The sequence below is a fragment of the Parasteatoda tepidariorum genome, chromosome 1 (genome assembly GCF_982258835.1).
Source record: "Parasteatoda tepidariorum strain Cologne lab strain chromosome 1, Ptep-v5.0, whole genome shotgun sequence".
Classification (NCBI taxonomy): Eukaryota; Metazoa; Arthropoda; class Arachnida; order Araneae; family Theridiidae; genus Parasteatoda; species Parasteatoda tepidariorum.
In genome coordinates, this window is record NC_141755.1 from 91,337,611 (window position 1) to 91,350,298 (window position 12,688).

Consider the following 12,688-nt stretch of genomic DNA (forward strand, 5'->3'; position numbering starts at 1 on the left):
ATTTATTACTAAATTCTACATTAAATTACCTTCAATTTGATATATAAACGTTTGTATTTAAGTGAAAATTAATATATTCTACAAGCACACAAAGTTGAAAAACATGAAACTTTCAAAAAGTGTCCACACTTTTGGCCACCACTGTATATATAGAGTTCAGTTTTCTTTCTGTCCTTTTTGTATTTATCTATTTTGCTTTATATATCCATCTATTTTGCTACACAGCCGACTGGCCTGTTTAGGGGGCAGGGAACTGCCCTTGCATCAGAAAGGTTCTGGGTTCGAATCTCGGGCAAGGCATGGATGTTCTTTCCTTTTCTCTGTACTATCTGTCCTTACTGTGGGAGCGACATTGGCCCACCTAATATGGTGCCCCTGTAAGAGAGGTCAACAAAATCGCCCTGTATATACCTGAATTGAAGGATATTAACACAGGTGGGCATTGGATTTGCTATACATATATATATATATATATATAGAGAGAGAGAGAGAGAGAGAGAAAGAGTCTGTATAGATAAAATCTGTCTTATGTTCTTTTCATTTAAAGATATTTTAACTTAGTGAAATATAAGGTTTGAATTAATGACTGTTTTTCTTTTTTAGATATGTATACTCCTCTAATGGCAGTATGTGCATCTAGAAAGACTGAGCAGGATTTACTAAAGTGTTGCATTTTATTATTACAATATGGTGCTAATGTAAATGCACATGAAAGGTTAGTTGTTAATTGCTTTTTTCTTTTTTTAAAAGAAAATCTTTTTAGTTAAACTGGTTTGTTGAATCTACACAATAGTCTACATTCATCACAATTTACAGACATTAAACTTATGCTGCTTTTCAAACAATATCTCAATTTGAAAGCTCTACCTGGGTGAAAAATTTACTTTTACCCCCATGAAAATGTCTGATTTGATGCAAGAGTAAGAAATCTTTCTTAACCCTAGTGGCTATTGCATCTGCTTTGTAGCTTGTTCTATAATTGGCTTAATCTCTTTGTTTACTCTTAATCTCTCTTTTTATTTTTATTTTCTCTAAACAGACTATATCTATTGCTTAAAAAAAAATAACTTACATATTTTTCAAAATTGGGTTGTTTTTAAATTTGCTGACAAAGTATGTATTTTTATTTGACAAACGAATGAAAACATATATTTATTAGTCTAAATGCTATGAGCTTATTAATAACTATTATCAAGTGAATACAAACAAAAGAAATGCTATGTTATGTATGCAAGCAAAAGAAAAAAAATGTGAAAATTTCCTTTTTTTTGTAACTTTTTAACTGTTTGCTTGTTTTTTTTAAAATTCACTGCAATGTTTCTCATATTTTGAATCTGAGCAATCTATCTACCATTTATATTATTTTTATTTTTTGCAATGGCAATATATTTTAGATCTTAAATTCAAATCTAGTTCTGCACAAATGATGCATCGATTTACAAAAAAATATTATTCATACTTAAATGAGAGTTTAGAATTGTATAACAGTTGAGTCCTGTTAAATCTGTGGTCAATGAGGGCAAGTTATCATTTTAAACCATTTTCTATCAATAATATTAAGAACAACACTTAATGCAGCACTCTATGAAAAATGCCCATAATAGTCTTTGAGTTTCTGTGTAATTATTTAGACAACCATCGAAATAAAAGTTTTTGTTATTTTTTTCCCCAAGCCATTTAACTTCCTATATTCAAGAGTATGAGTGATCATTAATAAAAGAAATGGTAGAAAACACTAAGTTGATAAAATTATGAGCATTCAGTTTCCTTACATTTGATGGCAAAATGGACTAATTTATATCTATATACAAAAAATGTTTTTTTTTTTGAAAACATGTTTACAAACTATTTATTTCCCCCTTTTTTTTTAAAAAAAAAAGAAAAGGTAAAAGTACTTCATTTTCTATACAAAGGATCCTTAACTCAAAATATAAATTTTTAATCAATTAATCAATATGTTGAAGATATATTGATCCTTGAAGATTGCAGTAAGGAGAGAACTTGGTAGCATGAACAAAATAAGAGTTGAAACAACTTAAATGTTTTTGATCTAATGATTCAGTTGTCTTTTTAAGATGCAATCTTAATGCTTTGAAAGGCTAATCTCAAATATGCTATTTTCTTTTTCAGAAGATATTTTAAGTTTTGAAATCAATCACAAAAATGTGTTTCTCTGAATAAACATACCATTTTTTCAACAGATTTGTATTATTGACCCTTAAATTATGAGAGGTGGCTACTGTAAAATATGGTTCCAATACTGTGATTCAAAAGTGTGGTTGAAAGTTTGGAACCTTTAAAGATAATTTCAGTTCTTGCAAATCATGCCTGGGTTTAAAACTTTCTAAGAATATATAAATCATTCTATAAGAATATCTCTAAAATTTTAAAACTCATTTTTCTAAAGATAATTTATTGTAAAAAATATCTATATTTATTATTATTATTTTATTTTATTATATCATTGACTAATTCCTGACTTGTAATGCATACAAATAATTCCATACTTTTAAATTGTGTTGTTTAGCTTAAAAAATCAAAGATTTTAAAAGAATTGGTTTCATAATTTTTGAGAAATGAAAATTTAAAACTATGACTCTTTTGAAATTCCATTACTAAGAAATTTTTTTGACTGATTTCATTTATATCTTGTATTTTATCAATTAAAGTAAAGTGATAACTTAATACTTTATCAATTCACATTTTTTACTATTATTAAAAAATTATTAGGAATTAAAAAGAATATTTAAATATTATACTTTGCATGGAAAAGCAAAGTTTATAAAAAAAAAAAGTGTGAAGTTCTTTTTATTTGCTTAAATAGTTTCAGAAATATAGTGAAATTCAAATTTATATTAATGGGCTCATATTTTTAACCTCTATCCTGCCTAAACTATAGGGAGAATATTTACCGAATTGTTGCTACCCCTCAAAAAAGATCTGTCGAAAGAAATTCTCTTTATACAGTGAAAAGAAGTTTTTTCTCTGATTTTGTAGCATTAAATATTGTTTGCACTAATTAACACACTTAAAGTTGCCCTCTTGAACCAATGAAATAGTATCATAATATTTAAAAACTTGATTATTAAATCAAAAGTTTAAGTGTTCTGTTTTGTACACCATTCATTTTTGTGTATTTCATTGCACTAAATTAGACTTGCAATATTTAAATGTTTATTTTAGTTTATTATGTCAACACTTCTGTGTTATACATGCAATGCTATTTTACTTTTAGGCATCTTACAACTCCATTAATGTTCGCCGCCAGAGAAGGTTATATTAGTATAGTTAAAGAGCTTCTGAACCATGGTGCAGAAGTAAACTCACAAGATAATAGTGGCAAAACCGTAAGTAAAGAAATAGTAAATACGAAATCATAAGTCTTGTATTTACGGTTGTATTTTGTATTACCGTAAATTCAAAAGTTACCGTCAATACAAAAGTGGTAATAATCACACTTTTGTATTAGATTTTGAGCTATACATTTAAATTTTAAAGTTGGTTTATTTAGATTAAACTCAAAAGTTGAAATTTTTATAATAACTTTGACATAGTTTAGCTTTTAGTGGCGTAAATAGTAGTCTCGGAACCCCTCTGGGGGGTACATGAGGTTGCATGGTCCTGAAAAATTAGTGCTAATAAAAGCATTATTTATTTATATGTTATCTTTTAAATTCACTTTATAAATAATAGACGCCTGATGGCTGAGTGGTAGCACTCCGTGCTCCCGTGTCACAGGTCCTGGGTTCGATCCTCAGACCAGGCGAGGTTGACTCAGCCTTTCATCCCTTCAGTGGGTCGATAAATGAGTACCAAGCATGCTTGGGAACTAAACACTGGGGGTTCTGCTTTCGGCTGACCACCTGACCGATACATCTGCTCCTGCACCTCAGAGCCCAAGGTCAAGAAAACTGAGATGGGCACAGTAGGCCTTGCACCACTGAGTTTAGTTTAGTTTATAAATAATAACCAAATTAAGCTTTGAATAAAATTATTGTAAGATAGTGAGTTATTCTTTTTTATCAAAATTAGTTTCATTTCAAGTGGTAATTGTATACAACGTTTTAAAAAATCTTCCTTTTCATCGCAATTATGATTTTTATTTTCTTAAAATAAATTAATGGTTATAAATAAATATATGCCTTTTCGTCATAGTGTTATTGTTTCACAATATAATTTAAAACTTTTTGTGATATGTTTCAGATAGGGCACGCCTATAAATCTTGCTTAGGGACACACTTAAATCTGTGCATACCACTTTTAGTTTTGATGTAAAGTGCTGTATAAGTAGATTTTTTTTTATTTAATTAGATTATATTTATTAATTTATGTAATAAAATTCGTAGAGGATTTGACCAACAATAATTATTCTGTCTAAGTTAGAACTTAGCTACTTATTTGCTTAATTATTATACTCACTCTTTACAGAAAAGTTAAAAAAATTTTTAAATATATGTATCGGTTTTCATTAATTGCTTTTAGATGGAACAAAGTGACTAAGTAAAATAAATTTTGAATTCCTCACTTGCTATAAATGTATTATACAAAAGCTGGAAAATATGTTTTACATATTCTTATTTCTTTAAAACACTAACCATAATTTATGTATATATATATATATATTTTTAACTATCTAATGATGTATATCTTATTATTTTAATTAGACAGAAGAACAATTTAATTTGCAATCGGACAAGATTAAATTACGAAGGAGACTGTATAGTAGAGAGCAAATTTTTTTATGCAATTACTATGTCATTAAAAATAATTTCAAATTCTATTCATGTCTAATGATGCCTGGTGTTGCAGAGCAGTAGCGCTTCACGCTGTCGTGCCACAGGTCCCTGGTTCGATCCTCGGTCCGGGCAAGGCTGACTCAGCCTTTCATCCCTTCAGTGGGTCGATAAATGAGTACCAAGCATGCTTGGGAACTAAACACTGGGGGTTCCACGTTCGACTGACCACCTGACCGGAACATCTGCTCCTGCACCCGAGAGCCCAAGGTCAAGAAAACTGAGATGGGCACAGTAGGCCTTGGCCCGCAAGGGCTGTCGCACCGCTGAGTTTAGTTTAGTTTTATTCATGTCTAAAATGTTCTGCCATCTAAAAATAATTGAATTTTAGAAGTAGTTTGGTTTTTGAAAATTTGATGACATCCTCATAAGGGAAATAAGGAAATTTTATAAAATAATTCCTTTATTGTTACAGGTTTTGATGAATTTTTCTTTAAGACTAATATTGACTACAAATTTTATTCTAGAAATTGCCAAATAATTCTTTTACGATTTTTATCCCATGTGTTGTTTTTAATAGAAAATCAAATCATTTTTGGAGAAACTAATTTTAAATTTATTTGTAAGAACAAAAATAGTAGTAAAAGGAGAAATTGTGTTTCATTTTTTAATGCATAATTATTAATTGGTATAATATAACATAGACAATACTTTTTTTTTCCTTTTTATCATAGTATGCCCAAGGGAGCAACATAAAAGTCTTATAATTTTATTAAAAGGTTTGAAATTTTTAATGAGGTAGCATATTATTTAGGCACTATTGTGGGCAGCATCTTATGGCCATGGACAAATTATCAGGCTTCTTCTTCAGAATAATGCTGATAAAAACATATGTGACAACATGGGGCAAACACCAGAAGATATAGCTTATGGAAATGGATATAAAGAGGTATAGAATATTATTATATCATAAATTATGTTTTGTTGAAAAAAAGTTTTTAAATTTTTCTTTTAATTATGAAATTCATGTAATATGCTTGTTTTTTGTTTCAGTCAGTCTTTTTCTGAGAAATATTTTTAATGTAATTTTTAAAAAATTGCAATGTAAACTTTATTAAAGAAAGTAATTATTTCTTTATTGTAAACCTTTACGTAGCTGGTACGTAAGTTCTTGTTGGGAGCTGAAACCTAACAAATATTTAATATCTTATTATTTCTTTAATAATCTAATTATAAATATAAGACCTTTGTTTGCTCAAAATCTAAGAAAAGCAAATTATTCTAATATTTTTTTTGCTTTTTTCTAACTTTTGAGATTCAGAATTATTAAGGAGTGTTTAACTGATTAAATTCATATAAGTTCAATCGACTAATGTGTCTTGTTTATTCATTAATCTTCAAGCAATATTTTTGCTTATTTATTTTATTTGGTGATGGTGTTCGACAGTCTCACTGACATATTAGTCTTGTTTACTAATGGAACATTTACTAATTTTTAAAATTGACAAGTTTATTTATTTATTTTTAGTTGGTTTCGCTTATTCAGAAAGGTCCCATTGGCCTAACCGTCTTAGATGCTGAAGAATCTTTAGATGAAATAACTAAAACAACAAATAAGTCTATCGAAGCAACTATGATGTAAGATAATTTTTTTTTACTCTACATTTATTTAAAACTTGATGTATGGAGAGAGACTTAAAAAAAAAAAAACATTAGCTAATTATTTATAAATTCTATATACAATTTTATGTACAATATTTGTAAATTTCAGAGTTAGTAAACCAAAGAATTTCTCAAAAGTCGGTGAGTTGGAATTGTTTTTGAGTGGTATAGGATGTTCCACTCTTGTAAAGAAATTTCAAGAACATGATTTGAATTTTCATGATATGTTGGTCATGAATGAAGAAGAGCTTGAAAAGGTAAATTTTATTTCTTTGTTACTTGCAATATGTAATTTTTTTTCACTTTTTTATAAATGAATCTACAATTAAATTAAAATAATTTTGATTATGAGATTAAATTTTTAATCAGTTGCCTATGATTATTTGAAATATTTTTATATTATTTATTTTCCATCTATGGAATTTACATTGAAATGCAGTTGAGCACTGATTGGCTCGATTTTTAATGCAAATAGAAAATATGAAATTCTTCATACTAATATCGTGGGAATTAAGTTTTTTAAGATTTATGTATTATTTTGTCCATGTCATGTCACCAAAAATCTCCATGTGTCCATAAATCAATTACTATATAGGTCTATATTACTGATTTAAAAGTTAAGTTACTGATTTAAAGTTAAGATAAACTAAACTGTTTATCTTAGCTTTAAATCAGTAACTTAACTTGAAGTTAGCAGTTAAACACTGATTGTGCCTTAAAACAAATAGGACAGGTATCTTAATTTGTTTAAGGCACTTGGGAATAAAATTAAATGTTTCGAGAACATTTCCTTTTTAAAATTTCCTGTGCCTTTTCCCTCTTTCAATGTTGAGGTGCATAAGTGTACTAAAATAAGTTATGTTTAGTTTTTTTTTGTTTATAATAATTAGTTTTTAACCAATATAGATAGTTTTTCTCTTCAAGTTTGTTGTAATTATCATACATATAGTAGACTATGGGTTATTTCTGATTTCTTCTTACTAATTTTTTTTTCTTTTTAAGTTACTACTCGAACAATAATTTAGATCAAAACTCTAATGCAAATTACTTAATTACCAATCACATTATTTTAAATCATGTTTTTTTTCCCTTTTAATATTTCAGATTATTAAAATGAAATATTCATATCTGTAATAAACTCTTCTAATATAGTAATGTATAATCGAAGTCAGCTAATTTTAGTTCTGATTTAATGACATCCTGGTAATTAAAAAAAACAACAAACAATTAAAGCAGGAAAAAACGATTAAAATAAAAGATATATGTGTTGGCAAGACAGCACTTCATCGGGGGACACACTGCTTGCCAACACACTGGAGCCATTCTGTTATCAGTGGAAAAACCAAAATTGACATTGTCCCGAGGCCCCATAATGGATACACAAATAAGAGAAAATAATTATAAGAATTGAAAAGTACAGAAAAATAATGCAAACACAACTCAACTCAACAGCAAACACAACTCAAAAGTATACATATTAAGACTTAAAAATGATACACCCACTTATAAATAAAAATAGTTACAGTTAGAATAACCAAATCAAAATTAAATATAAATTGCCAAATCAGTAAAAAAATATTATAAATAAATCAAGTGCTGACCCCTATTTGAAAATCTTGAAAAATGAAACAAAAAGATATTCAATGAATTATTATTATTTTTTGTAAAGTGCTGTCATCTGCTTTAGAAGTAGCACTTTTCCATTTTGATTTAATGTTTTAATTGTTAATTTACTTTTTGTCTTTTTCTGTATTTGTAAATTAGATTAGTTTTCTGATTAGATTTCTTATTTTCATATCTGGATTTGCTGTATTTGCACAATCTCGTGTGGAAATTATTATGTTATTTAATTTAATAGTTTGTGTTATTCATGAAAGGCAGAGAAAAAGCGCCTGTCCATTTTGATTTAATTTTTTAATTGTTAATTTACTTTTTGTCTTTTTCTGTATTTGTAAATTAGATTAGTTTTCTGATTAGATTTCTTATTTTCATATCTGGATTTGCTGCATTTGCGCAATCTCGTTTGGAAATTATTATGTTATTTAATTTAATAGTTTATGTTATTCATCAAAGACAGATAGAAAAGCTCTTTTCCATTTTGATTTAATGTTTTAATTGTTAATTAACTTTTTTGTCTTTTTCTGTATTTTTAAATTGATTCATTTTCTGATTAAGGAGATCCTGGTCATAGCTAGAAAGTTTTCCCAAATGATTATTTTAATTTTAAAAGGCTTACATGAAATTCTGTTATTAAACAACTCTGCTAATATATAATGAGAAACAGATGAATAATGGATAAATGATTTTAAGCTTCTGTAAAATTTTGTTTAAGTTCTCGGAAGAAATATTCGTCTTTTGAAAATTTCATTCCCTTTAAAAGTGTTTAAAACCCCTCTTTATATCAAATTGTTAAAAAAAATTAAGTAAATATACAATGAAGATCTACAATGTTAAGTCTTTTATCTGTTCTGTCTTAAATGAAAAAATAATAACATAGCAAAAGATGAATTACAAATTGTATGTGGTAATTATTATTAGTTAATGGATTCTACCTCTTGTTGCTTATGTGTCTGCTTGTTTTCTCCTGTATAAATTTTTGTGAATCATATGTCCAATCTGCTCCACATTTAATGAACACACAACTTTGATAATAGATAAATGGGAAATTAGAGTTCTTTCAGCCAATGAAAAAAGATGGAATTTTTTTACTTAAAAGAATCTATTGATTGGTATTTAATAAAATGGTTTTATTGCTCAATGACGTGTTGCTTTATATATCAACATTGTTAGAGATAATGTTTTAAGTGCCCCGAGTGTTGTAAAATAAATAGTTTTGGGAAAGCTCACACATCCCTTCCAGATAAATGAAAAAACATTTAACTTATTTTTAACTCTTACAGTTGAAATATTTTTATTGCTTAATATGATTATTAATTAAGTTAATATGGATTAAAATTGATGTCCAGTATAATAGATGCCAGGTCCAAAGGAGTTAAGCATTTCTCGGTAAATTTTTATTTGTTAAAACTTTGAATTTTGGTATGTGCAAATTGTCCTTTCCCTTACAAATCATTTTCATTATCCTAATAAAAATTTGACTTAACGTTAAAGGAGAAGAGTAAATGGTAAAAAAAAATGAATATGTTGTTTGAATGTGTCTATCTAATTCTGATTTTATTATTTTTGTTTTAGATTGGTATTGCCCAGGTTGGAGTTCGCAAGAAAATTTTAGAAGCTTGTAAATCAGTTCACAAAAAAGAGTGGGAACATTCCAGTTTACCAAATTTGAAACAAAAACAGTATATCAGGTATATATTTTTAAAGTTAATTTCAAATTTTTTTAATATATAAAGATTTTAAATTTGCAAACTATTCATTTTAAAATTCCCTCCCAGAAACAATTATGGATTGTGTCACTGGGTTTAGTTCACTATCAAAATTTTGGATTTTAACTTTTTTTGAGCTGTGCCCATTTTCTAAAACATCATGCATTTCGAGCAGTGTCCATTTTCTTAAACACTTATTTAAAGCTGTGTCCATTTTCCTAAACACACATTTCAAGTTATGTTTATTTTCTTAAACACTCATTTAAAGCTATGTCCATTTTCTTTAGTACACAATCAAGCTATGTTCATTTTCTTAACCACACATTTCAGCTTTGTCAATTTTCTAGAACGCATATTTTGAGCTATGTCCAAAATAAAAAACTAACTGAATTCAGTATGATTTGCAGTAGTGTATATATTTAGCATAGGAAGTGTTAATTTAATTACATAATGAACTTTTATCATATTTTATAAGATCTTTACATTATTTAAAATTAGGTTTTATTATACGGCTTTATGTAAAATATTGAGAATGTAAAGAAATTAGTCGTTTTGATTTTTTAGGAAATTCTTTAAATTAATTTTTTTTCTATTCTTGTCTTTTAGTTTTAATTTATTTATAAATAATGTGTAAAAATGTTTATAAATTATTACTTTTATTTAAACTAAAATAATACAATAATAAAAAGTTTAGAAAATTGTTTAAATGTTTGATCTATCTTTTTGAAAAAGAAATTTTATTTCTTCTGATGTTTTTTTTTCTGCTGTGGATGAAACTTGTCAACTCTAGTATAAAATGAAAAATTTATAAATAAATACACAGATATAAAAAAAAAGTTATATACTCTTAAATTAAATGGAATATTTCAAATTTTTATTAAATAAAGTGAAATTCAAAATTTTTAATAAAACCTAGTGTTTTAACGACCTCAAACAGTTTCATCATTTAACAAAATTAAATTTATTCTAACATAACAACCTGTTTTTTTTTAAAGTTTTTTTTAAAAGGTTTTTTTTTCCTGATATTTTATTAGTAACTTTTACTAAACCGAGTATTAAAACTTAAATAGTTTCAATGCTTAAAAGTGTTTAATAATTAAAACATAACTGTTTCCGTGTTTTAAAAATTCATATTTAATTTTAAGAAAGCTAAGCGTTTGAACCATCTTGAATTGTCTCAATGTTTAACAAAATTTACTTATCAAACCCACTAGCTGTTTTTTTCCACAGTGATATTTTGAAATTTACTAAACTTAGACTAATCTTTTCTCTCCTAATTTTAGCTGTCCTGATGCTGTTGCAATGATGGCTAATGTTTCTGCACATCTTAAGTTTATTGCAACTTCTGTCAAATATGTTCGTCAACAGATTCAATCTCAACCAAGAATTTTAGAATTAGCTCAAGTAAGTGTTTTGATCATTAGAATAATGAATTCATTTTCATTATTGCTCATATTGCCCACATCTGAAAATTTTATCAAATTTCCATTGAGAAGCAACACACTTCCTCTGAATTCTAGTGATTATTTGATGCATTGGATTTATTTAATTAGCTTAAATGTTGCATAATATTGGTGTTACATGATATCAGATATTGATAGAACATCTTTTTGACAGAGTTACTATCTTATATTTTTACTGCATAGTTATTTTGCTCTGCACTTGCCTATGGATTAATGAGCTTCAGCTACTACTTTTAACTTTTAGCATAATATTTTTATAGACATATTTTTTGTATCTAAAATTATGTAATTTATGGATTTATTTAGTTAGTTTCAATGTTGTTTAGTTTAATATTGGTGTTACACAGTATCAGAATAGAATAACATCTTTTTAAAAGAGTTACTCTCTTATACTTTTACTGCATTGTTATTTTGCTCGGCTCTTGGCTATGGATTAATGAGCTTCAGCTACTACTTTTAACATAATATTTTTATAGGCATATTTTTTTAAACCTAAAATTATGTAATATATAGAGCAAAATACATATATAGAGCTGGATTGCTTTTGCTTAGAGATAGACTGGACTAAGAGAGTTTTTAGTGTAAGAAATATTATTAAATGATGTTCAATTGCTTTTGATGTCATTGAATTTTGATTTCAATAATGGGGTGTCAAAAAAGGGAAATAAGGCTGCATGGTAGAAGTCAACAAAATGCTTGGTTCTTTTTAAGTGAGCAGCAAGATTTTTAAAACTAGTCAATGAAATTTTCTTTTGTATGGAGGAGGAAAAAATTGGCCAGTAGGTCAGGGTGATGTATCGTCATGCTAACATTGCGATGCTTCAGTACATTAATGTTTTACATTTAGTACTGCGCAATTAGTAAGTTGCATTTTTTAAAAATAAAGTTTCATTATTTCAAAATAATTATTTCTCAATATTTAAAGATGTGAATGTCTGCAAAATAGTGGTTAAAAACATTAAATGCCTGAATTGATGTTTTTTAAAAAAAAATCAACAGGATTTGCACATACACAATTTAAAGAAAACCCTTCCATAACTTAAAGATTCAACAACACATCGATTCTTAATAACATTTGCATTCATCATGTCAGCAAAACGATGAGTCACCATGTAAAAAAAATAGGGAAAGATAACATTCATTGTCACAGCTATCACTGCACACTTACAGAGGAAAATGCTTTTTGCGCGAGCTTGCAGACATCGATGTACTATCAGGAACAATGCTCAACTTCGCGCGGGTAGACAACGATACATCGGAAAATATAGGTCACACCTCAGAAAATCACGATTTCCGATGCTTCGAAAAATTGCCAATCCAAGCATCAGATTGGTGAGGATTGCATAGAATCGATATTTTCTAATGCATCGATTTATCACCCATGTGGTGTGTTGTAACTTAATAAACAGTAAGTGATTACAGATGAAGGGAAAATGATAAACATTTTCACCTTTTATTAGTGATAATACCAATCGTCTTTCATTTTGCTCTTCTTCATATAAAA

At 27.5% G+C, this 12,688-nt stretch overlaps 1 protein-coding gene across 1 annotated transcript in view; it reads left to right on the forward strand.

Annotated features, from left to right (window-relative positions):
* Positions 1 to 12,688, forward strand: part of Gasz (ankyrin repeat, SAM and basic leucine zipper domain-containing protein 1) — a 35,354-nt gene that overhangs the window by 19,489 nt on the left and 3,177 nt on the right. Inside the window, exons 4-10 of the mRNA XM_087168898.1 lie at positions 604 to 715; positions 3,236 to 3,347; positions 5,548 to 5,682; positions 6,262 to 6,371; positions 6,505 to 6,652; positions 9,588 to 9,703; positions 11,005 to 11,125. Of these exons, the coding sequence (XP_087025024.1) occupies positions 604 to 715; positions 3,236 to 3,347; positions 5,548 to 5,682; positions 6,262 to 6,371; positions 6,505 to 6,652; positions 9,588 to 9,703; positions 11,005 to 11,125 (854 nt within the window). The remainder of the gene's footprint in view (positions 1 to 603; positions 716 to 3,235; positions 3,348 to 5,547; positions 5,683 to 6,261; positions 6,372 to 6,504; positions 6,653 to 9,587; positions 9,704 to 11,004; positions 11,126 to 12,688) is intronic.